The sequence below is a fragment of the Lissotriton helveticus genome, chromosome 12 (assembly GCF_964261635.1).
Source record: "Lissotriton helveticus chromosome 12, aLisHel1.1, whole genome shotgun sequence".
In the NCBI taxonomy this organism is placed as follows: domain Eukaryota; kingdom Metazoa; phylum Chordata; class Amphibia; order Caudata; family Salamandridae; genus Lissotriton; species Lissotriton helveticus.
Window position 1 is genome coordinate 250,338,520 of NC_136073.1, and position 27,443 is coordinate 250,365,962.

A 27,443-nucleotide genomic window follows, 5' to 3' on the forward strand; every position below is an offset into this window, starting at 1 on the left:
AGAGAGAGGTAGAATCCCAGCAGCGTCATTACCTTATGAGGATATCCATCTCAGAATGGCGACCGGGGCATTTTTCCTGTGTCCTTACTAAGTAATGATGATTGTAACGGAGGAGCACTGTCCGTTTGTTGTATAAGGTCCTACTTTGGGTTTATCAGCGGTAATCTCAATATTGCAAGAGAGACTACATGGAGGCCCTCCTGAGTGATGACTTGCGGGCTGATGTCGCTGGCTGTACCAGCACCACCTGGGTCGTTGAGTGCTTTTTGTTGCCAGGCCGAAAATTGCTGTCTTTGACGGCATCATAGGTTAATCGTAGGTGGCGGCTTACCGGACAGACGTTACCGGCAGCAGCTCCACCACTCAGATCCTAAAGAGCAGGCCTAAAATGAGTGAGGAGTCGCCCACGTTTAAAGGCTGATCAAGAGCTGGTTCTGCCAGGGCCCCCTACTAACAGATTAGTTGAATTACAATTTTTTTTTCATTCAAGGTGGATACAAGTTGGTGAAAGGCCAGCCATGCTTCTGCTCCTACTCTTACTGACTGTCCCTTTTGCATTCAGGATCATAGTTCCTTTACTTTGTTTATGCACTTCGACAATTCCCCTCAGGTACACAAGACCTCTGTTAGAAGCTTCCCAATTCACCTACAGCTAAATACAACAGAGCACAGCTGGGCATTCTCTTTACACATGTAACAGACATCACTGAATGTGGCAGGCATTTTAGTGCCCTCAGTAGGCACTACTTATAGCAATCTGCACCAAATTCAGTCCCCCTTGCCTTCAGGAAAAGCTCTTCTGAAGCCCCTGCACATTCACTCCTATTAACTGGAAGTGCCATTCAGAAGTATAGTTAGCAGAGCTAGACTTTTCTGTTACATGTACTCATTCCCACTAGACTTCATGTACACACATCTGTAGTGGATGTTTATGCGTCCATCTTTTCTACAGGCATGCCAGGCCAATATGGATTCGAGTGCTATATTTTAGTGAGCTTGCCTTTGCTATTCTGTCATTGTACTCCTTCATGTTGCTAAAAGTATTCAGGGGCCTGCTATATATCTGTCAGTGCACTATTTCTAAGCTATGAGAATCTTGCTGTGTACGTATGTTTTTCAGATGTCTCAAAAAACAGTTTCTGAATTTGTTTATGTTTTCTGTTTTTTTTTACTGTGCACACCTCTGTTATGTTGATCTCAGAACATCTTTAAAATAGATTTTTTTAATTTTACCTTTGGGTGTGTGTTTACCAGGTTATGTTGTGCATGTCACTTGAATGTACAAATGCATATTTATTCTCTGGTGGTCTGTGTTTGGATGTCCTTAGATGGTATACCCGAGTGAGTGCAAGCCAGCTGTGATGTTCATTATTGAATGAACACATGTCTTTGTTTAGCGAGTTTACACATAGATCTCCAGTGAATGCGTGTTATGGTAGCATTTATTATGCATGCAAGTTAATGTATGCTTTTTCCTTTGTTGTGTCAACTCTGTTTTTGCATGTTTCGATGTTTACATACAGCTCAAGACAGGTCTGTGTTTTGCTCATAAGCATGTCTGTGAATGTATGATTGTTTGTAGAAAGGGATTATCTTTACAGATATCTCATTAGGTCTCGCCTGTCAATGCGCATGCGCATTGAGCGGAGCGAGACTATAGGGGCTTAAACAGAGTTTACCTAGACTGGCGATTTGATGCAGTGCATGTGCGCTTTTAGCTCAATGCACAAGCGCAATGAGTTAAAATGCGCGTGCACAGCATCAAATCGTCAGCTCGGTGCCGCCAGCAGCTCTTCCCGCTCCCCTGCTGCATCAAAGGCTTTGCGCTCTGCCTCAGCCCAGCCATTCTTCTCCCCTAATTGCCCCCTGCTGCATCAAAGGCTTTTTCACGGCCGGCCGGCCGTGCCCCCATCCTCACTCATCCCTTGCACCCCTTCCTCGCTCATCAGGTCTGCAAATCTGCTTGCCTTCTGTCCCTTAATCTTCCCGTGACTCCCCCCTCACCTCTCCCACTCCACTGCTTCAGACCCCCACCATTTGCTCAGGACATTGCTTGTTTTACCTTGATTCACGGCTTCCAGCACATTTCTTTTTCTCTTCTCTTCCGTTTCAGTGCCTGCCTCTCTCTCTCTCCCTCTCTCACTCTCCTCTCTCTCCTTCCCTCTCGTCCTCCCTCTCTCTCCCTCCAGGCCGTGTCTCCTTTTTTTTTTTTAACAAATTGAGCACCGTCTGTATTTTATTCTCATTCAATCTCCCATCATTGTATCTCGCTCCCTGCTTCCCTCACTGTCTGCCTTCTTCTGTCTTCCCTCTCCTCTCGTTTCCTTCACTTTCTCCCCTCTCTGTTTCTATCGTCCGTCTCTCTCGCTTGCCGTCACTCTTCCTTTTCTGTCACTCTTGCATGTTGCATTACAAATGCTATAGGTGTCACATTTGCAAAAGTTATAACTATTGGCATTGTAAATGACAAAGCTGTTAATTTAAAAAAGAACACATAAATAAAATAAATGTCATTTATAAGACCAATAGTTCAAACTTTCCTAATGCGAGACCTATTGCATTTCCAATGCTTGTTTTTAAAGTGTGTACCACTGTGGGATAGTCAGCGGCGGACTCGCTTTCATTTATTTTAAGCCAGGCTTTGCTTCTTGTGGACTCTAAATCTTCAATTGATCAATTTAATGTTTGTAATTCCTGTCACTTGTATTTAAGCTCTTGAAGATTCTGATTAATCAATCAGCTTGTGTGATGTGATTTTAAATGCCTTTTTTTGTGAACAGGTGCAGGCAGAGAGGGACGAGCTCTACAAGAAATTCACTAAAGCCATCCAGGATGTACAGCAGAAGACTGGTTTCAAAAACCTTCTCCTGGAGCGCAAGCTTCTGGCTTTATCTGACACCCTGGAAAAGAAGGAGGCGCAGCTCAACGAAGTCCTGTCCGCCTCGAACCTGGACCCCAACGCGCTCACCATTGTCACACGCAAACTCGAGGTACTGGGCTGGGTTTAGGGGATGTATGAACAGTTCAGTGTAGAAAATGATTTGGAAAACCATCCTGGTGCAGGCACATGCAGGCTGCTGATTAAAAGCAGCAGCACATAGGCAGCAACATCAGAGAGTATGCAGGTAGCTTGCAGTAATGGTGCAACCACATGCAGTTTCCAGCCATACATATGAGCATCATGGAAAATGCAGCAATATACCAGAGCTACAAATAGGCTTAAGCATGAAGGAGAGAAGTGTAGGCTGCAGAAAGATGTAGGAGCAACATGCAGGCTTCAGCAGTGTAAGGGTCATGCACGTAGGCTTCGGCAATGGACAGAAACCACATGCCGACTGCATGAGTACATAGGATCATCATTCTGGTTGCAGCAGTATTTAAAATCTGCACCATTTCTTGAAAGCTACATGCTAGCTTAAGCCGTTCACAGGCTACAGACAAAGAGGAGTAGCGACGAGTTGCTTTTGAAGAAGCGCAACATACAGGTTGATGCCATTGAGCAATTGCATGCAAGCTGCTAGCAAAGAAATGTTTCATGCAAGATACGGTCATAGAGCAGCCACATGTAGGCCACTGTCACAAACCACCGTTGAGTTAGGTGCTGCCTCAGAGCATCTGTGCATAGTCAAATACAGGCAACTTCTACAAAGTTACTGTATGTAGGCAGTTGTCACAGACATTCTGAATTCATTCTGCTGTCATAGAGGAGCTTAATGCGAGGTTATCACAAAAGATCCACATGAAGACTGCTTACACATCGCAGTCATGCAACTTGGTATTATGAATCTTACTCAGGTTGAAGTCTGAGAGATTTTTCATGTATGCTATACTCATTGAGAAGCCTTTAATTCAGTTTATCTGCAAGCAGACGGCTGGCACTTATTAGCCACATAATGCATAATATTGGCAGTAGAATCATACCCTTAAATATCAAATGAACATGTTAACTTCATTTAGAAACTTCCACGGAGGGTCAGATGCCACTGGTGTGATCCATTGATATCATAAAATCTTTAAAGTCCTAACCCATTACATCCATCATCAGTCTCTCTTTTGCCCGGCTACAACAATGAGGTGGCTCAAGTCTGGACATGCTGAATATATTAGGATAGCTATACCATCCTTCTGCCAGGTGGTACCTAACCTGACGACAAAGTATCTCTGATTGATTAACCTGTCGGGAAAGATTTCTGTACTCGACTATGCCCTGGAGCCACTGTCTGCGGTTTTTTGTTGACTTCAGGGAAAGGAAATATGCCTGCAGTATGCTGCTGTTCCAGCCCTACCACCAGTCCAGTTTAATAGATTAATACCAGGGAGCAAAACATAAATATTGTTTACTCAGACCCTTTTTAGGTCTCGCCTGGCGTTAGCAGCAAGCATGCGCTGCTCTCGCCATGGCGAGGGCCTTTTGGAATCAATGCGGATTCCAAGCGTGCACGCAGTGGGACAGAAGATGTGCACGTGGAGACTGGATGCTTTACTGGCGGCGTGACACTCTGGGGACTTTTTGGGCACGCACGCCGCCAGTAAAGCATCCAGTCCCCTTGTGCACATTAAGAGTTGGCAATTTTTGATTGTGCTCATTGGATCGAGTGTTTGCATGATTTTTTTAAGGTAGCATTTGTTATTGTTAGACTTTTCACATGTCAATTAACGTTTTCTTTTTTTGCCTACTTTCAGAAAAGCACTTGGCAAATATGACTGTGTTTGTCCTCATGTTAAATCAGTCCATGCAGCTTTCCCAGACGGCCTGAGCCTAAGCAAACTAGAAATAGTTCCTGCGATAGGCTGTAAGAGCATTGCACCCCTTGCCAGCTTAGAACCCAGCCACCTAATCCGAACCTTCTAGGCGTTTTTTCTACGGTTGGGGCTACAGCTGTAGTAAGACATCACTGCCTTGAAACGATTGCCACCAGTGGGAAGGGACTGCAGGGGAACTTGTCTCCTCCTTGCACCACCACGTCCATCACCACCATGTCCACCACCACCACGTCCACCACCACGTCCACCACCAGGTCCACCACCACCACGTCCACCGCCAACACCACCATCATGTCCACCACCACCACCATGTCCACCACCACCGTGTCCACCAAAACCACGTCCACAACCATCACCACGTCCACCACGTCCACTACGTACACCTTCACGTACACCACCACCACGTACACCACCTCCACGTCCACCACCTCCACGTCCACCTCCACCACCACGTCCACCACCACTATGTCCACCACAACCACTTCCACTAACATCACCACATCCACCACCTCTACCACCCCGCCCACCACCACGTCCACCACCACCATGTCCACCACCAGCACCACCCCATGTCCACCCCCACCACGTCCACCCCACCACCATGTCCACCACCACCATGTCCACCACCACCATGTCCACCACCACCAACACCACATCCACCACCACCACAACATCCACCACCACAACGTCCACCACCAGCACGTCCACCACCAGCACCACCACCACATCCACCCCCACCACGACACCACCACCAACACATCCACCACCACCACCACATCCATGGCCAACAACACCACCAGGTCCATCACCACCACACCCACCACCACCACGTCCACCCCACCACTTCCACTGCCAACACCAACAACACCCCCACCACCACATCCACCACCACCATGTCCACCACCACCTCCACCACCACGTTCACCACCACCAAATCCACCACCACCACATCCACCACGTCCACCACCATATCCACACCACCAGCACCACCACCACGTCCACCACCACCATGTCCACCACCACCATCATGTCCACCACCACCATCATGTCCACCACCACCATCATGTCCACCACCATCATGTCCACCACAACCACGTCCACCACCATGTCCACCACGTCCACAACCACCACCACCATGTCCACCAGCATGTCCACCACCATGTCCACCACCATGTCTACCACGTCCACAGCCACCACCACCATGTCCACCACCACCACCATGTCCACCACCACCACGTCCAACACCACCATGTCCACCACCACCACGTCCACCACCACCACATCCACCACCACATCCACCACCACGTCCACCACCACGTCAATCACCACCACCACGTCCACCACCAACACGTCCACCACCATGTCCACCACCACCATGTCCACCACCACCACGTCCACCACCACCACCACTTCCACCACCACTACGTCCTCCACCACCCCATCCACATCTTCAACCACCACGTAAACCACCACCAGGTCCACCACCACCAGGTCCACCACCACCAGGTTCACCACCACCATGTCCACCATCACCATGTCCACCCCCACCACCACCTCCATGTCCACCACCTCCATGTCCACCACCACCATGTCCTCTACCACCACCACCATATCCACCACCACCATAACGTCCACCACGTCCACCACCAGCACGTTCACCACCACGTCCACCACCAGCACCACCACCACATCCACCACCACCACGTCCACCACCACAAACACGTCCACCACCACCACGTCCACCACCACATCCATGGCCAACAACACCACCATGTCCTCCACCACCATGTCCTCCACCACCATGTCCTCCACCACCATGTCCTCCACCACCACACCCACCACCACCACGTCCACCCCCACCACTTCCACTGCCAACACCAACAACACCACCACCACCACATCCACCACCACCATGTCCACCACCTCCACCACTACCTCCACCACGCCCACCACCACCACATCCACCACCACCACATCCACCCCACCACATCCACCACCACCACATCCACCACCACTACGTCCACCAGCATGTCCACACCACCAGCAGCACCACCACGTCCACAACCACCACGTCCACCACCACCATGTCCACCACCACCATCATCATGTCCACCACCACCACGTCCACCACGTCCACCACGTCCACAACCACCACGACCACCACCACCACGACCACCATGTCCACCACCATCATGTCCACCACCATCATGTCCACCACCATCATGTCCACCACCACCATGTCCATCACCACCATGTCTACCACGTCCACAACCACCACCGTGTCCATCGCCACCATGTCCACCACGTCCACCACCACGTGCACCACGTCCAACCCCATCGTCCCCCACCACCACGTCCACAACCACTACCACGTCCACCACCACCAAGTCCACCACCACCATGTCTACCACGTCCAAAACCACCCCCACCATGTCCACCACTACCATGTCCACCACGTCCACCATCACCACGTCCACCACCACATCCACCACCACCACATCCACCACCACCACGTCCACCACCACCACGTCCACCACCACCACGTCCACCACCACCACATCCACCACCACATCCACCACCACCACCATGTCCACCACCAACACGTCCACCACCATATCCACTACCACCATGTCCACCACCACCACATCCACCACCACCACATCCTCCACCACCACCACCACCACCACATCCTCAACCACCACGTAAACCACCACCAGGTCCACCACTACCAGGTCCACCACCACCATGTCCACCACCACATCCACCAACCACGTCCACCAAAACTATGTCCACCACCACCATGTCCACCACCACCACGTCCACCACCACCACATCCCCCACCTGCACGTCCACCACGGCCACATCCACCACGCCCACTACCACCACCACCACGTCCACCACCACAAACACGTCCACCACCACATCCATGGCCAACAACACCACTATGTCCTCCACCACCACACCCACCACCACCACATCCACCCCCACCACTTCCACTGCCAACACCACCACCACCACATCCACCACCACCATGTCCACCACCTCCACCACCACATCCTCCACGCCCACCACCACCACATCCACCACCACCACATCCACCCCACCACATCCACCACCACCACGTCCACCACCACTACGTCCACCAGCATGTCCACACCACCAGCAGCACCACCACAACCACCACGTCCACCACCACCATGTCCACCACCACCATGTCCACCACCATCATGTCCACCACCATCATGTCCACCACCACCACGTCCACCACCACCACGTCCACCACGTCCACAACCACCACCACCACCACCACCATGTCCACCACCACCATGTCCACCACCATCATGTCCACCACCATCATGTCCACCCCCATCATGTCCACCCCCACCATGTCCATCACCACCATGTCTACCACGCACAACCACCACCACCATGTCCATCGCCACCATGTCCACCACGTCCACCACCACGTGCACCACGTCCAACCCCATCGTCCCCCACCACCACGTTCACGTCCAGCACCACTACCACGTCCACCACCACCAAGTCCACCACCACCATGTCTACAACGTCCACAACCACCCCCACCATGTCCACCACTACCATGTCCACCACGTCCACCACCACGTCCACCACTTCCACCACCACCACCACCACATCCACCACCACAACGTCCACCACCACCACATCCACCACCACGTCCACCACCACCACCACCACCACGTCCACCACCAACACGTCCACCACCATGTCCACTACCACCATGTCCACCACCACCACATCCACCACCACCACGTCCACCACCACCACATCCAACACCACCACCACTTCCACCACCACTTCGTCCTCCACCACCACCACATCCTCAACCACCACGTAAACCACCACCAGGTCCACCACCACCAGGTCCACCACCACCATGTCCACCACCACCATGTCCACCACCACATCCACCAACCACGTCCACCAAAACTATGTCCACCACCACCATGTCCACCACCACCACGTCCACCACCACCACATCCCCCACCTGCACGTCCACCACCGCCACATCCACCACGCCCACTACCACCACCTGTGACAGGTAAAGTATCACAGGAGGGCAGGGGTAATAGGAGTGTCAGAAGTGCAAGATGACGGAAGTAGGGGCTAGAAGTATTCCACCAGCCCCATGTTTCATTTTGAAGATGGCTCCTGTTAAAGCACTTGCAGCATCTCTACCTCACAGTGGCATACCTGCATGAGACACTCACTCAAAACAAGCTTTGGCATAGCCAATAGGTCTCACCTTTGGGACCATATAAGTGTTTAGCCATGTAACTCTTGATGTTGTTGCACTAGGGATATTGTGCTGGTTAACTAAACACTTATAAGGTCCCAAAGGCGAGACCTATTGGCTATGCCAAGGCTTGTTTGAAGTTGAGACTAAACATGTGATTGTGACACCTCATGAGATCTATGTCTCTTAAAGTGAATGTTTATCAGATGCCAGCGAACAGTGTGCTTTCTTATGACCGGCTCTAACTTTGATTGTATTGTTGGATACATGAAATTACTGGGTTGTACAAATTCTCTTGACTAATTATCCCCCCTTATTTAAAGCAGCAAACTAATTCAAACTGATGTTTAGAGAATTCACACATAACCTTCCAAACAACACTATGGGCCTACTTTAGATCTCAGTGGATGGGTTACGCTTGTTACAATGGTGCCAGATATCCTGTCGGCCAAAATATAAATCCCATTATATCCTATTGGATTTATATTTCGGTGGACAGGATATTTATCACTGTGTGACAGAGTAATCGGTCCGCCAATATCTAAATCAGGCCCTAAGTTTAAAAAGAGCAAGCAAAATAGCATACTTTTGATGCGTAGCGAGAGTGACATGCCTCATTATCCATTAATATACAAGTGGCCCAAGATACTCGTACTGTATGGTTAGATTTATAAATGTGCAGGTGCACCTTCTAATGTCACATGACAGAGTTTAACCCCAAACCAAGGCCTCAACTCCTTGGTGAAAGTCATTGGTGATGGATGTAAGGCAAATAAGAGAACAGTGTGTGCTGTGGTCTTCCTCCACTATAAATTGGAAAAACTCACAGTGAAACATGCAGAGGTTTTAAAAAAAAATCTTTTTATTAACAGTATATACAACCTGTCTCATGTCATGGTATTCTTATATATAAACGTTACGTTTCATTTTAATAATCACAAACCATTTCTTCGCAGCAATGAGTCATTTTTTAGATAACATAATTCAAAACGTTCCCCGCATAACATTCCCAACCCACCCCCTCCCACCCTGGGCACTTTGGGGCACCATTCAACATTCGCGTGACATATTCCACTCCATTGGAGTACACTATATGTAGTGCGTCTAGTACAACTCCTCTCGGGAACACATGTAAATCTCTCGGACGTCGCGTCTACTCTGTGCACCCAGAGATAAGCATAGTCCGCAGCCCTTGTGCATGGCCTGCTCTATCAACCGCTAGCATAGCTGATCAGTGCACTCTAAGTCTGGCTAATCACCACATCAGAGTCATCAGAAGTACCATCTTCTCCTGCCTCGAAGGACCCCAGCAATGCGTTCCAGTCTAACGATATGGGGGTCTTCCTGAGCCCCCTACGTTCTTCCCGTTTCAACGTCATGCTTTCAGCTTTCCCCCATCGCACCACCTCCGCCCTCCACATCTCCGGATCTGGCGGTTTAGGCGACTTCCACCTCATTGTTAAGGTGCGTTTCGCCAGTAGCAGGGCCAGATCAGTGAAGCGTGATCCCACACTCCGTTTAGGCTCCACAGGGCCCAGCCCCAACAATGTGTATTCCAGTGCAGTGTATGGTTTGGAGGTGACCAGTCTGGCTAGGGCTGTATGTACTGTTGTCCAGTAATATCCCAGTTTCGGGCACTCCCAGAGCATATGAATCAATTTTGCAGTCTCCGCACCACATCAGGGACACGTGTCTGTTGTGGTAGGGAACATTGCATGGATGCGGTGTGGGGTCAGATACGCTCTGTGCAGTATCATGAGTTGTATGAACTTAAATTTCGGGTTTCTTGACACTTTTTTCGGGAATGCAAGTATTCTGTCCCATTCCTTGCCCCTGAACGGTCTTCCTATGTCTCCCTCCCATGTGTCTCGGAGAGTCTGTAATGAGATTGCTCTGCCCTCCCATATACCATGAGTTAACCATCTAGTGAGGTGGCTGCCCGTTCCCATGAGGTATTGCATCGTGAGCAGAGGGTTCGTGGGCGGCTCCGTCCCGTCTGGTGCCCACATGTGTGTGATATATTGGCGCACCCCTGCATGTAGCAGGAATGAACCTCCCTGTGCATGGTGCGTGTCACGAAAGTCCTCAAATGACCAGATCTTACCACCCGCGAACAAATCTCCGGTCTGCGTCACACCCGCTTCCCTCCATCCCATAAGCCTTTGGTTCGAAAGTGGTCTCAGTCCCACCGGGAGGCCGAGTAGTGGAATCATGGGGGCATAGGAGGTCGTGTGCGAAGTATATCTCACTGCCCTTCTCCAGTAAGCAATTGCAAGCCGGAGTAGAGGAGGAGTCGATCTGGGAATGTCCACCCCTGGCAGCATCAAGCTGTGCACCTTCCCCCTGTTCCAGTCCGCCTCAGTGACGTTGATTTCGTGCAGGTTCCTCCCGGCCACCCAGTAAGCCAGCCATTGTAGTTGGCAGGCGAAGTTGTAAGCTTGCATGTCCGGAACCCCCATACCACCCGCCGCAGTGGGGAGTTGCAGCTTGGCTAAGCTAACACGCCTCCTCCCTGCACCCCACACCAATTCAGTCAGCAATGTATTTATCAGTTTGAACGTGGATACGGGAATCAGGAAGGGCATGCTCGTGAAATAGTAAAGAAGACGGGGGAGTACAACCATCTTAGATATAGTCACCCTGCCTGATACGGATAGTGGCAATGCTGTCCAAAAGAGGACCTGCGACCTCAACGCCGCGATTGCCCTCCCTAGGTTACCGTCCAGCATATCTTTCGCGGTTCTGTAGATCTGTATCCCAAGATAGCGGAAGGTTGTCTCCGCCACTTGGAAGGAGTGCGGTGCAAAGGGCAGGCGGGTCTCTGCCCCCGTCTCCGAGAAGTAGAACCCATAGGATTTCGGTTCGCTTATAGAGAGGCCTGATAATGTGTGGAAGCATTCAAAGATGCTAGGGATAGGGTCCAGTCTTCCTCCCAGGTCCTTGACATACAGGATAATATCATCAGCATAGGCCGATACTACGTGCATCATTCCATCCCTACAGATGCCCCTGTGCTGCGCTAATCTCCGGAGTTTACAGAGTAGTGGCTCCAATGCAAGTATAAACAGCAGAGGGGACAGTGGGCACCCCTGTCTAGTGCCTTTCGTGATATCAAATTGTGGCGAAATGCACCCGTTCGTACGGACCCGGGCCGTCGGCTGGGTGTATAGTAGTGTTACCCATGCGACATATTCGGGAGGTATACCGAATCGCGTAAGAGTCGCCAACATGTAATCCCATCTGATGGAGTCGAAAGCCTGTTTCAGGTCTAGGGAGATACAACCTTCCCTCCTCATTTCCTCCGGGCCACTAAGCATTAGTTGGCTAAGTCTCCGTAGATTCATGGCAGTACTCCTGCCCGGCACAAAGCCACACTGATCCGGGTGTATCAGTTTTGGGACATATTGCGCCAGCCTTGTCGCTAAAATCTTGGTTAATATTTTATAATCTGTGTTCAGAAGTGATAACGGTCTGTAATTAGCTAAGTGCAGGCTGTCCCTGCCTGGTTTCAGTAGTGACACTATCAGGGCCTGTAGTGATGTCTGCGGCAGTCCCTGTGCTTGCAACGCTTCACGGTACACCACGAGGAGGCGCGGGGCAAGGAGGTCAATAAAAGCACCGTAAAATTCAGCTGGAAGGCCGTCCGTGCCCGGCGTCTTATTCCGTGGCAACGCGCGTATGGCCTGTCGTATTTCCCCAATCACAAGGGGGCGGGACAGGTCTTCGCTCTGTTGGGTAGTGAGGTGAGGCATGTCCAACCCCTCCATGAACTCCTCAAGCGCGGTGTCCGATAGCGGTTCGTGGGGGCCGTATAGGTTCTCATAGTATGCGCGGAATGCGCTGTTAATACCCATTTGTGTGTCTGTTGTGTACCCATCCTGATCTATAACTTCCATAATAGGTAACTGTACAGGGTCATCCGTATCATTCGGGCCAGTAGGGGCCCCGCCCTCTCAGCTAGTGCATGCTGCCTGCAGGTATATTCTCTGTAGTCCAGGACACGCAATTCCTCTAGCAGTTCAGCATGTTGAATGTGCGCTTCCTGGAGTGGTGTGAATGGGACGTTCGTTCTGGCAGCCTCGCTCTCAAGTAAAGCCAGCCTCCCCTCTACCTCCCGGAGCCTGTCCATTACAATATTTCGCATTCCCACCCGTGTGCTCATCGCTACACCCCTGATGGAAACCTTAAAGGCGTCCCATTCCACTCGCCTGGAGCTCGCCGTACCATCGTTAGTGTAAAAGTAGGAGGTGATAGCTTCTGCAAGGGACGTGCGAAAGACCGTGTCTTCCAAAAGGTCCGGCGAGTGGCGCCACGTAGGTATTGGAGTCGGAGTCCTGCCCCATTGAAATGTAATCTCCACAGGGTTGTGGTCAGACAGAGTCTTACCCATGTGTTCCGCCAGAGTGATTTCTCCCAGCAGGGTTTTTGTGCAAAAGATATGATCTATTCTAGTATGTAAGCCATGTGGTGGAGAGTAAAAGGTGTATTCCCTACTTATCAAGTGTTTACTTCTCCATGCATCTGCCAATCCCCACCCTTTGGCCCATCTTGTCAGTGCATCTGCCTGCCTCCTGCTCTCCTTGGCCTGTAATGGTGGGTGGGACCTGTCCAACGCAATATCTAAAACAGCATTGAAATCCCCCCCCTATGAACCAGCGATAATCTGCCCAGTCCGCCACTACTCCATTAATGCTAGTCAGGAAGTCTGACTGGCTTGAGTTCGGGGCATATACACTGCCTAGTACCACTGGGGTACCATCCAACAGCCCACGGACAAACACATAACGACCCTCCGGGTCCAGCCTTTTTTCCACCAGTTTAAATGGGACAGAGTTTCTCAGCCACACAGCCGCCCCCCCTCGAAAATACAGAATAAGAAGTGGCAAATAATTGTCCCTTCCATTTTTTAAGCAACTTCCCACCCTCCACAGTGTTCAAATGAGTTTCCGGGAGGCAGGCGATCTTGATGTTACGTCGGTTGAGCTGCGCCATCAGTCTATGCCGTTTATGGACAGACCCTAGGCCCCGGACATTCCAGGTGCACATCTTGTAATTAGTAAGAGTCCCCATTTCGAGTTGCATCGAACAGAGTCAGTGAGCTCCGCGAAAGTATCAGCATACATATGTTCCGCCATGTCCCCAGTGCCAAGCGAACTAGTAACTTCCCAACTCTCAGGTCCCCAATATAGAACTCCCGGGGTCCAAACTTTATCGTCCAACGTGGACAACAGAGCAACCAGAACATGTCTATTCGGTGGGGAGAGGGGTCCACTCGCACTAGTCCAGAGCGTGGATGACATTACGCCCCGCCCCCAGCCAGTGTGGCCCAATCCCCGATCGCCCCATGCGCAGAGTCATACATTACCAATCGGAATCTTCTCCCGCCGCGTTCAGAGGTCATTTGCCGTTTGCGCTGTTATCTTAGGGAAGAGGAGCAGGCTATCAGCCGATCCCGACACCTCCGTTGGCGTGTTCGAGCGCGTGTCCGCTGTCGCGTTGTCTCTTGCATCATGCGCCGCCAGCGTGGCCTCCGTCAGGTGTTCGATCTGGACCGTTGTCCGAGAATCATCCGGTGTCGTTCTCCCGTTGCTCAAGGGTCCCCCCCCGCGATCCGTGCGCCTATCCGGTGGTCTACTCTCTTCTTGGCGCGAGGGTCCTCCACCCCGTGCATCCTCGAACGGGTCTTGGGTAGACGGATGGGTAACCGTTACTTCCAGCCATTCCGCCGCTTCCTCAGGAGAGTCAAAGAAGTACGATTTGTTGCCATGTATTATTTTGAGGCGGGCAGGGAACAGTAGGGCGTACTTGAGTTGTCTATCCCGTAGCTTGCGTTTCACCCCCAGGAACGTAGACCTGGCCCTTTGTACTGCCGGGGTAAAGTCAGGATATACTGAGATGGTCTTGTTCTCATATTGCAGCGGCGCCTTCTCCCTCGCGGCTCTCAGCACGGAGTCTCTGTCTTTGTAGTGTAAGAGCCGTGTTATTAGCGGCCGCGGTGGTGCTCCCGGTTTGGGCGGCACTGCCGGCATCCTGTGTGCTCTTTCAACACTGTACAGCGGGGTAAGGTCCTGTGGGCCCACAAGCTGTTTCAACCAGTCCTCCACAAATTGGGTGGGGTTCCTTCCCTCACTTCGCTCCGGAATTCCCAAAATTCGCACGTTGTTGCGGCGGTTGCGCCCCTCCGCGTCATCCATCTTGTCCCATAACAACTTGATCTGTTTTTCCATGCTTTCCAGTTTCGTAGAATGAATTGTTTGTTGCGGGATCAGGTCATCTAGCGCTATCTTGTGCTCCGTGACCTTCTCTGCTAGTTTGGTATGGTCCGCTCGTAGGAGTGAGAGTCCTGTTGCCATATTGTCCATGCGTAATTCTAGTGCTTCCCTGGACGCTTTAATTTCAGCCAAGATGAGGTCCTGCTTAGCTTCCTGGGTGTTCACGCCCATCGGCGGTACGATCTCCATGTTAGAGGAGGCCAGTGGGTCGTCCGACCCCGTAGATTGCAGTTCCGCGTTGGTTCCGGGATCTTGCGCCTTGGCCCTGTTCCTCCCCATGGCTCCCGGTGTCCAGTCGGTGGCGTCCGCGCTCCCAACGTGGCCGGCGGCGATTGTAGACTGTGGTCGCCTGTGTACCTCACACCTTGAGCCCGCCTCCACCAGGTACAGCGCCCCCGGCGTCCTCAGACAGGCGCTCTGTGTCTTCGCTGCAGGGCCGTCAGTATACTTGTCCGGCAACAGCACCCCCCGTAGGCAGCCACGCAGCAGTACCTCCAGTCAGCCCAGCTGGCATTGCCGGCGTTGTCTAGGTACTCCGCTGCGCTGCTGCGCACTGAGATAGCGTCCGACGCCTTCGCAGGGACTCCTAGTCGTGTCACACGCGGTGTTACAGACCGCTACTAGGTCGAGTGGAGGTGCATCCCCACTGTCCGCTGGGTCGTCGTGGGCAGTATGCAGCGAAAGCTCTCCCCCAGTGCTATGCAGCGCCGGGAGTGCGTGCAGGAGTAACTCTGGCCCACCGCCATGTGGAGCTTGGTTTCACTTGCGGTAACAAAATGGCGGGCGCAAGGGTCAGTCTCTCCCGGCAGGCCCCTGTGGCAACCTCACATGTACAGGGACGGCCCTGGTTTATTGTTCAAGTCCCGGGGGGGTAGAGTCCCGTAGTCGTGCCTCCAGCCCCGCTCCCAGAAGCAGCACACAAGTATGCGTTGTCCCCTCCGCTACGGCTCCGTTCCCGGCCCGTTGGCGCCGCCTCGGGGGACTCCCGGTGCACCCCCGCTCGGGCCGGGCTCGTACCTTCACTCTGTGCCGGTCTTGGTCCCGGAGGTCGGGTAGGCACGGCGGGCCCTCGGTGTCCTCGGGAAGCAGGCTCTCCGGGCGCTCAGCGCCGACGTCGCTCCTCGCGGCAGTGTCCTGCAGGCAGGCGGAGCTATGTCCTCTACGTCTGCGGCATAGCGCAGTTGCTGTAGGACGCGGTCGGCAATCAGGAGCTGGGCCGCGCTATCACCAGGCAAGCGACGGCCCCGGCGGGGGTCCCAACGACCAGCGGTCAGCAGCTCAGGCGATCCACTGGGCAGCAGCAGGTCTGGGGCAGTTTTTGGGCGATCGGGGGACAATGGGAACAGGATGGATTGCTAGTTTATCGGGCGGTGGACAGAGCTTCCCTAAAGCACGTCCGCCATGCCCAGCTCGTGGCCACGCCCGCCCAAACATGCAGAGGTTAACAAGAAAATATTCAGTATCTGCTTGCAATAATACATGTCTCTTCTATGGTCCCCGAATTGGTGGCCGGCAGCGCTCGGCTCGTGCCCTAATCCCAAATCCTTAGTCAAAAACTTGGGCATTCACCTTGATCGTGCGTTAACATTAAAGGAGCATGTCACTCACACTTCTAGCACTTGCTTTTATGTGTTGGGTTTGGTACACCGAGTTTTTCCTCTCCTGCAAGACTGAACGCAAAAAACTCTCATCCATACCATGGTTATGAGCCGTCTCGATTATTGCAATTCTCTTCTGGTCTCTGCCAATGAGTCATCCCTCAGCAGGTTACAGGTGGTTCAGAATACTGCTTCGCGACTCGTTACGAACTCTCCATTCACAACCCCGTCCCTCTCCCTACTACAAAAACTTCATTGGCTTCCAATTCGCAAACGCGTCAACTTTAAGGTCAGCTGCACAGTCTACAAAGCCTTACATAACAAAGGCCCATCCTATATTTCTAGGAAGATTAAGCCTTACGCTCCCTCAAGAACTCTTAGGTCAGGAAGCAAATCGCTTCTACATATCCCCAGAATTAGGAAAGCAAGTTTAGGTGATAAATCCTTTTCATACCTCGCCCCCTCTACTGGAACCAGCTTCCCATTCATTTGAGGCTCTGTCCTGATTACCTACGCTTTAGAAAACTTCTTAAGTCCACTTTGTTTTAACTCCTTTTATCAGCCTGCCAGAAACCTTGTCCTAAGCGCAGTGATACCCCTCAGGGGGTGATTCAGGCACTATATATATCCATAAAATAAAACAAGACTGAGGAAGAGCCTTTTGCTCCTTTTTCTACTGTTAAATAAGTGGCATTGTGCCTCAGTCTGTGTGCAGTCTTTTGAACTTCTGAGTTATCCTGGTTATTAGAAAAGGTAGAGGAAAAATGCAGTAAAGTGTCGTGGACAATGGAATAAACAAATATCCCCCAAAGACCCAGGTTTTTAACACCAGGAGGCAAAGCCTAGCCATCGTTTGTTTTGCAACGCACAAACAAATCTATTGTGGACACCGCCAATACTCAAACACTTGACTGGGTACTTCTGAAATTACAAAAGACCCATGATCTTTCCCAAACTACATGGGTAGTGTGTTTTTTTGATGCTTTATTCTCCAGTTTGTTAAAGCCCAAGATAATATTTTTGTGAAGCAATGCTCCAATAGATGAGCCCAGTTCTCCCTGTCCCTGACAATGAGCAACTCGTTATTTCCCCAGATTGCAGACATACTATACCGTTGTTATGTTGACCATTTTAATCCACATCTGTGATCCCTAAATTAGGAGGAAAAGACTTAATAGTAATTTCTTCTCTCAACCTGGTTCCTTCCCTAGTCAATTCTCCATGACTCTCTCCACTGCCCGACGAGCAGCATCTGTCACTATTGATATTTCTAATTTTGTTCAATAGACAGACTCTTTATGACATTCTTTGTTGAGGTCTTTGAGCTCAGAAAATCCTGCACTTTCTGTGTTATTACAACCTAGTCTTATCATTCCCCTAATGGTTGCTGTCCATGATCTAAGCACTCCTGCAAAGGTCTCATGTGACACCTGGCATTCATTACGAGATAAGTGCAGACTACCAGTAGCTTGCCCTGAAGACGCCTCTCCCCCTCTGTTAGTTACGTGTAGAGAAGTCTTCCAAGAAGGATGTCAGCTCCGTTAGTTCCAGGGGAGTGTCATTAGGTCTATAACCGGGTGCAGTATGACATGAATCAATGGGCTAAACAAAGGTCCCAGCATTTAATCTCCCTCTTATCATGTATATGAGTGATAGCTTTCCTGGCGAGGTGCGGTTCGTTGCGGTGAACTGCGCCAATGTAGTGTTTTGCTTGCCTTGTCCGGCCGCCCCATAGATATGTACAGCTCTATGAGGCAAGCCAAGTGTTCAATGCATAATCGGCTGGCGTAGTGTTTGAGTGTGATGTAGGTCATGAAGGGTAACACTGTCTTGGGAGGCGAGGAATTTTGCCTCTAGGCTCAGTATTATAGCTTCTAAATCCATGAGACCTTATTGTGCTTTACATTTTTGTTCTATGCAGTATCTGATGATTGCTCCCAACCCCGTACCCTCACGGATTGTGACGTTAGGTGCCTCCCAGAGCATACCTGTTGCGTCGACCGACCCCTTGTTTGCCTCTATGTAGGCCTCTATAGCATTGAGAAAAAATTCTCAAAATTCTGGGGTCACTAGTTTCCATGCTCCCATTCGCCAGCTGGTGCGGCTCCTGCTCCCACCATGCCTGAGATTCAGCTCCACTGGGGAGTGGTGCAAGACGCCGTGGGGCCAGGATCTGTGCCTCAACCACTCTTGAGTGGTCTGCTCAACTGCCATGTGTCTACCAGGCCCATGGATCTCATTAAGCTGACCAAGAGTGCCAAGCCTGTCTTGAGGAGACGCAAAAAGATCCATAGGGACGGCCCTGGTAACCCAAGGTCCCATTGGGAATTGCTGCAGCATGTTCCCCGTAAGCTTGAGGAAAGCTGCAGGTAGTGGAGGGTGCGCATAGACGCTCACTAGGAAGAGAGGCTGATCCCAAAATGTGCTGTCTATCCCACCCTAGCGGCTAAGTTTGGGATATCCTAATGAGCAGGTGACCTCTGATGAGTATAGCTACCCTCCTTGAATCTATGGTAAAACCTGCATGGAAAACCTGGGTAAAGCCAGAAAAGAGCATTTATTCCTTAGCAGGTGGGTCTCTTGCAGAAGAAGCACATCCGATCTCACCATGCAAGCCAATTCCAAGACTCTTCCACTCTTCACCCTGGCGAAGAGACCGTGAGGTGATCAGGTGCAGGTAGCCTTTCCACTTGGGGGCAGAGAAGATGGACAATCAGGAAAGGAGATCTGATGTAGACCTGATAGCTCGGGACCATAGGGAGTGGTCTGTGCGTTTCATGCAAGTGTGCTTGATCGATGAAGGCTGTAGGTGACTGCTCAAACTGTGTGTAACCTCCCTTCCCCCATACTTCAAAAACTTGAAGTACCTGTTGTGGTGTAACCTGGGAGACACTGCCATCAGGGTAATAGTGAAGAAAAAAGTCAACCACCTGAACTAACCCTCTAAAAAGACAAGAAATAAAATGAAAATATATCTAAGGCATTAGTAACACAGAAAGCCCCGCCAAACCACCATGTACAAGGAGCATGAAAGGCAGGAAGGCAGAGTATTAATTGATCAAATAGCCAGGAGGATCTGATCAACTTGGACTTGTACGGCTGAGGTCGCAGGCTCGTCCCCCTCCGAGGACGAGTGGTTGAGTGTGCGTTCTTCCCCCAGCAGACCCCGCAGACCTATTCTGGCACCTGCTCCTTTATCTTTTGCGTGTTAGACTGTTCCAAGTGTGGGGACCCCTTCGGCCACCAGAACCCCCATTGGCTGACGATGTCCCCTACCTGTGCAGGTAAGACAGCTCTTCTACCCAGTGCTAAGTCTTTCAGGGTCATCAAAGAAGAGCATCTTGTCTCCAGATAAGACTTTTAATGGGGTGAGAATAATAGCATGTACTTGATATTCATCGCTCTCATCTTTTGTTTGACCTCAAGGAAGAAACAGCTCTGTTGATGGATATTACGGGTATAACCCAGAAAAATCCTTCCAAGGAGCTGTATGACAGGGCATCTGAGCACCATGAGACCCGCAGCATCGTATCTCCATCTGAATAGCGGAAACTTTGGGCTGGAAGTGGTCAAGGGGTGGCACCTGGATGAGACCTGAGAGCCAGAGACCTATGGGCCCCTTCCACCAGGATAAGACACACAGATGATGGACGGAATGCAGAACAAATCAAACATTCACCTTCAGTCAAGAGATATGAATTAAATCCATTGTTATTTCGCTCACAATGCCAACCCAGTTTAGATCAAGCCAAATGCAAATCAGTCTTGACCCTGCTCCTTATAGGAACAGTCCAGTCCGAACTGCAAAGCCAGGTCCTCCCTGGACCAGAAACGAGCATCCAGTGACCGGTTTCAGGGTATCACCCCTCATCGGCCAGGCTAGCTTGAATACAGCGGCACAGTGAGCCCGGTATCCACGTCTGGGCATACCTGGCGCACTTGGGGCAAGAAAGCAAAAGACACACAGATGATGGACGTAATGCGGAACAAATCAAACATTCACCCCCCAGTCAAGAGATCTGGGTTAAATCCATTGTTCTTTTGCTCACCAGTTTAGACCAAGCCATTTGCAAATCAGTCTTGACCCTGCTCCTCATGGAAACAGTCCAGCACGAACTGCGAAGCCAGGTCCTCCCTGGACTAGAAACCAGCATCCTGGGACCAGTTTCAGGGTATCACCCCTCATCAGCCAGGCTCGCTTGAATCCAGTGGCACAGTAAACCTGGTCAACAAAAGGGGGGACTGTGGGGCTTTTTATCGAGGTCCAGCATAGGTGCCCAGTAAGATCCTGCTAGCTAAAGGTATGCTGTTCCTCATTAAGTGGTGCCTAGTCAATAAAAACTCAGAGAACCAATCACCATCATTAGTAATAATAGTTAAGGTGGAACCTTATGTAGGAGAGAGATTGGAGGGAATCCCTCCTTTTCGAAACTAGGCTCCTTACACACCCAGTAAACTAGATGTTATGCTTCATCATCTGGACCTGCTCCTCTTTGGGTCAGCGCTGCAATACCCAACGGGCACCCGTAAAGGGGCTCTTTATCGGAGATCTTTTGTTCCTCGCCGTATGGGGTTTGGCCCGTGGTATGTAGATAAAGTGAAATGAACAAGTGATTTAAAAAAGGTGGGATAGGCCAAATATCACTTTTATTCTGGCTGGCTAGCCACCTCAATAAAAACAAAAAGAGTGGCAGCTTTCCTGACGTCAAGGTCAACCACTTACCTCAAGAGATGAGCATAGCTTTAACTGAACCTTGACGTCAGGAAAGCTGCCACTCTTTTTGTTTGTTTTTATTGAGGTGGATAGCCAGCCAGAATAAAAGTGTTATTTGGCCTATCCTACCTATCTTAAATCACTTGTTCACTTCACTTTATCTACACATCACGGGCCACACATCCCCACTTCATCATACAGCGAGGAACAAAAGATCTCAGATAAAGAACCCCTTTACGGGTGCCCGTTGGGTATTGCAGCGCAGACCCAACGAGGAGCAGGTCCAGATGATGAAGCATGACACCTAGTTTGCTGGGCGTGAGGACCCTAGTTCCGAAAAGGAGGGATTCCCTCCAATCTCTCTCCTACATCAGGTTCCACCTTAACTATCATTACTAATGACGGTGGTTGGTTCTCTGAGTTTTTATTGACTAGGCACCACTTAATGAGGAACAGCATACCTTTAGCTAGCAGGACAGTAAACCTGGGACCCATGTGTGGGCATACCCAGTGCATTTAGGGCAAAAAAGCAAAAAGACACAGAATGCTTGGTTTCCGTACAGGGAGGACCCAGCTTGGCAGTTCGGGCTGGACTGTTCCCATGAGGAGCAGGGTCAAGGCTGATGGTCAAGGCTGATTTGCATATGGATGGGTCCAAACTGGGGTGGCTTAGTGAGCAAAAGAACAATGGATTTCACCCAGATCTCTTGACTGGTGGGCAATGTTTGATTTATTCAGCATTCTGTCCATCATTTGCTGCCGCAGCATTTTTTGCCCTAAGTGGGATGGTTATGCCCAGATGTGGGTCTCTTGCTTTCTGTGCCACTGGATTCAAGCTAGCGTAGCTGATATGGGGTGATACCCCGAAACCGTTACCAGGAGAACTCAGCTTGGCATTTCAGGAGAACTCAGCTTGGCATTTCAGACAGGACTATTCCCATGAGGCTCAAATTCAAGACTGATTTGCTTATAGCTAGATCCAAACTGGGGTGGCTTAGTGAGCAAAAGAACAATGGATTTAATCCAGATCTCTTGACTGGAGGTGAATGTGTGACTTATTCAGCATTCCGTGCATTTATTGCCGCAATAGCCTTCCCCTAGGAAGCAGTTAGATAACTTCTCTGCTGTCACCCAGGTTTTAAGCCAGTTCGTCATGAATAGGATGGGGTTGGAGCTTTCCTAACCCTCTGGAATCCCCACAATGTGTGGGTTGTCGCACCGGTGCTCCCCTCTATGTCTTCCGCATGTGCTTCAAGGAGGTGTACAGTCTTTTTGCAGAACATGGATTTGAGATTGGCAATCATGCAGGAAGTCCCTGGCTTCCGAAATCCTCCACTCCACTTCTGTGACCCCTTCAGTGGCATTTCGCATGTCTTGACGAAGCAGCGACTAGTTGATGCGAAAATAGTTGACGTTCCTTTAAAAGAGGTCTAGAGTCTTGAATGGCCTGCAGGATCAACACGGTGTGGTTGATGGTTATCTTGGGGGAGGGAGGGGGTCTGATGGAGGGCGGGGGCAGTTAGCCTGATGTGGCTGCATCCAGAACAGAAGTGAGCTTGGCATATTTGTCTGTCTTGCCCAGTGACAAAGTGGCAGGGTCACTTTTCCCATGTTTAGAAAAGGTGCCAGTCCCAGGAATCCTCTGTGAAACTGACTTATGAAGTGGGGTCCACTCTATGTGGCGCTTGGCATGGTCTCCTATCACCACATAGGTGCAGTGCTGCAAGATCAAGGTGAAAATCTAGCAACCTAGTGCTCCCCCTTCGCCCCTCTTGTGCAGGGGCATCGCCCTTATTCCTTTTCTGCCACCCCAACCACCGACAGACCAACTGTGGGCCCCCGGTGTCAGAACCAAGGCCCCAAAGTGACCACCGGGGTTGGCCGGCAGCAGGCTATTCTCTCTGTTGAAGGTGAGGCTCACCTCACCAGATTTCCAGGCACCCTTCCTCCAATAAGGTTACCACTCTCCCAGCAACGTGGGCCCCAGGCTCTTAATCCACCAACTGTGGTCCCCTGGTGTCAGAACCGATGCCCCAAAGTGACCACCGGGGTTGGCCGGCAGCAGGCTATTCTCTCTGGTGAAGGTGAGGCTCACCTCACCAGATTTCCAGGCACCCCTCCTCCAATAAGGTTACCACTCTCCCAGCAACGTGGGCCCCAGGCTCTTAATCCAGGGCTCGAGCTCACCTCCTGATAGCGAGATGTGCACGCCCAGGCCGGGCCGCAACATCGATCTCCGCCATGGCCCAATGTAGCGACCAATCATTCTGGGCACAGGGGAATCCCTGCCCCAGCGGGTACCCAACAGCAGGCAAGGCCCGCCACCGTTTCGCAGGTGGGCAGGCAGTCCCTTGCCTCCATCTCCATGTGAACACATCCTCACTGGTGAGACCCTTTCAGGGGACCAGAATCGATTGGGGGCTGTCGGCTCGCCGGATGCTCACCAGTGTGCTGGTTATACCATGGATGCAGCTGTAGTACGCCTTGGGTCTCCCCGCTTTTCACCGCCTTATCTGCACTAGGTTACAACGAGCCTCAGCAACTTGGCACCCACGCCCCCCCCCCCTAAACCCCCCACCCCCCACTTTGAACAAGTGATTGCAGTCATGGCCGGCATGACTTGCGAGGGGGTCGCACGGGGAGGGGGGTGGTTTCATTTTAATTATAAAAAAATAACTTAGCTTATCCGCCCGATCCGGTCCTGCGTTGTCTCTGCTTCAATGCTCCTTGCAGGAAGCAGGCAGCCTCCCTCCCCTCCCCGAAGTCAATCACAAAGCTGAAATGGCAGGGTTGTGATTGGTGGGGGCGGCGCTCAGCCAGGCACCTATGGGGAGGTCATTTTCTCCATGTAGGCGCATGATTGGTTTGGTCAGCCCCAGAGGGCATACCAAATAGTCAGGGCCCGCAACATTGGGCAAGCCACCCCTCCCCTGCCCAGTGGCAGGAACGCCCACCCACCTGCCCCCATTCAAACCGGTCTGCTTTCTCGCAGTGGGAGAAGCAGTAAGATAAAATGGTATTTATACCATTTTATGTTATTGCATCTTGCACTGCAATACAGCAGTGGAGCGACGCTCCGCTGCCCACATGGAGGAGCCGCCCCTGAGTGATTGTCATGGGAAAGGCTATTCAGAAAAAATTATGTCTGTTCAGTTGCATTGGCTCCTTGTAAGTCTCAGACTCTGAATGTGTAGGGCATTGCTTAAAGGACATCTGTATATGCATGGTGATTTGGTCATAAATTGGTAGAGGCCCAAAGATTTTGTCACAAACAGACATTTTTCCTGGTTTCCCTGGCCACAACGAACACTTTCATTGCATGTATGTATGTATGTGTCTGTAAATATGACCTACTTAAATAATACTATGTGGTTGCAAGTCTGATGCTTAACACTCAGGCTCAGTTTAATGATACCTCTCTGGGTAAATAGGGCTATCTGCTTCTACTCTTCCGAGTATAAAACAGCATGGTAACCTTTCCTCCCTGCATGGTTGCAATGTTATGCATAGCATCTTCTTCTCTTCTACATACCAAAGATTTCCCAGATGCATGTTGTGTATATCAAGCCATCATCATTTCAGGAAATGCCCATCCCATCCCTTTTGTCACCCTACACCAGAGCCACTTGTTGCATAGGATGAAGCTTTTATGGATCTTGGTCGATTCTTCCCCTCACCAGTCATTCTTCTGATAGATTTAAATCTGGATTTAACTGGGCACAAGAGTTTTTTTTTAAAGTGTGTTCTAGATTACAATGCATTCCTCCTAATGTAATGGTACAAAAATCCATATAGAGGACAGTATGCCGTTTAACTCATAGTGGTTCATTAGAAGATGCACGAGCTACCAATTTCCACGGTTCGGTATCTGTCAAGCACACAGAGAAGGATACAAAGCTAAAACCAGGTGATGCTATTACACTGGCTTCGTTGCTTGGAGCACTTTCTTCACCCATCCAGAAAAGTAATTGAAACTAAAAAGATTTGCCTCATTGGTCATAAAATTGGCCTTTGGGAAATGGGTTAAAACACAACTAGAATGAACCAAAAGTGTCACTATCAGAGCAGGTTTGATGGTAATCATATGACGATATTATGTTGAAATCACAATATCCAACAGGGCCAGGGATGTTATGCAGAATATCTCTGCCTATATCTTGCTGGAAGCAGTGCAGACAAGGAGTGACAGATGTGCTTGTTGGATACTTGCTAAAGTCCATCACTGCTGACCCTTCACCACACAGATTAATGGATGATCATGCAGCCCAAAACGAGGACAAACGCCCCTGCCTTTCAGTGCCCCCAAAAGTGGCATCTAGGAGTTCCAGTTCTACAGAGTTCTGAAGTACTTTTAGAAGGATTAAAGACTTGACATCTATGGCCATTACTCAAAGGGATTCAGAGTGATGCACAGCATGGAGACCACACTTGTGGCAGTCACCGATATCATTAGACTGTCACTAGATGCAGGCACACCAGTCATGTTGGTATTACTAGATCTATCTACAGCCTTCGATAGGTCTATCACCCGATCTTAGTCCGCAGACTGAATGACGCTGTAAATATGGCAGAGCACACTACACTGGCTCAAGGACTTCCTTAATAACTGAACCCAAACCATCTTTCTAGACTCCTTTAAATAACGCACCCCACTATTTAATAAAGGAGTTCCGCAGGGTTCCTCAGTGACCGGACATTATTTAATGTCTATGTATCGCCCCTGGTGCAAACCAGAGGATCATGTGTTTTTGAGACCCTATCATACGCTGACGACACCCAACTTCTCATCTCCTTTGTGCAAGATCTGCAAATGGTTAAATCTCAGTTTGCTAGCTGCATGAGAGAAGTCGCTGATTGGATTACCAAAAACTGGTTCCAATTGAATAGCGAGTAAACTGAGATAGTACTATTTAGCAAAGCTCTAGTCTGTGGACTGGAGGCTTTGCGGAAATTGGTCCTGCCCCAATTCCTAAACAGGCTGTTAAGAACCTGGGTATCAAACGGGACCAAACCTTCTGTTTGAAGGATCATGTTGGCACTGCCTGTGGCACTTGCTTCGCCACTATGCGTCTCCTAAAAAATATTTTTCCCTAGTGTCCCTCCACTTCTATAAAGACCCTGGCTATGTACTAATTGATAGTCGCCTCGACTATGGTAATGCACTGCAAGTGGCAGCTAATGACACACTGCTGTCTAAACTATAGGTAGTGCAAAATTCAGCAGCACGTCTATCTGCAACTTCCCTTCACGGTCTTCCTCCGTACCTATTTTAAAAGCCTTACCTGGGCTGCCAATCGGGAAAACGTGTCATCTTCGAAGGTCGCTGCTTGACTTTCAAAGCACTAAGCGTTCTCGACGCACTTACCTCTATTCCAGACTCCTCCACTACCAACCCTGTAGGTTGCTCAGGTCCACAAACAAAGAACTCCTAAGGATCCCTCTCATTCGCTTGGCAAGTTCGGGGGTCGTTCATTTTCTTATCTTGCTCCACTTCACTGGAATGAACTCCCTCTGTATATCCAATCCCGCCCGACCTTTACAAGTTTAAAAAACGTAACTGTTTTAATTAAGCATGGGCGGATTTTGCGAATTGGCAATCCGCGAAATTGCGTATTTACGGATTCGCAATCCGCAAAATCCGCGAACTCTCGCGAATTTTGCAGATTCCTTTTTAGGGCTCGGCTGAACGCGCGGAAGCGCGTCTCCGCCGAAGCTCTTATGTCGGCGTGTGTGCTTCCCAGGAGACAATCCTGGCCGCGCGCATCGCCTTTGAGGCGATTTAAAAGTGACACGCGCACGCGAACGAGCGCTGTGGCCAG

At 50.6% G+C, this 27,443-nt stretch overlaps 1 protein-coding gene across 1 annotated transcript in view; it reads left to right on the forward strand.

The window, feature by feature from the left end:
- Window positions 1–27,443, forward strand: part of DRC4 (dynein regulatory complex subunit 4) — a 149,777-nt gene that overhangs the window by 86,686 nt on the left and 35,648 nt on the right. Inside the window, exon 9 of the mRNA XM_078668301.1 lies at window positions 2,781–2,990. Within this exon, the coding sequence (XP_078524427.1) occupies window positions 2,781–2,990 (210 nt within the window). The remainder of the gene's footprint in view (window positions 1–2,780; window positions 2,991–27,443) is intronic.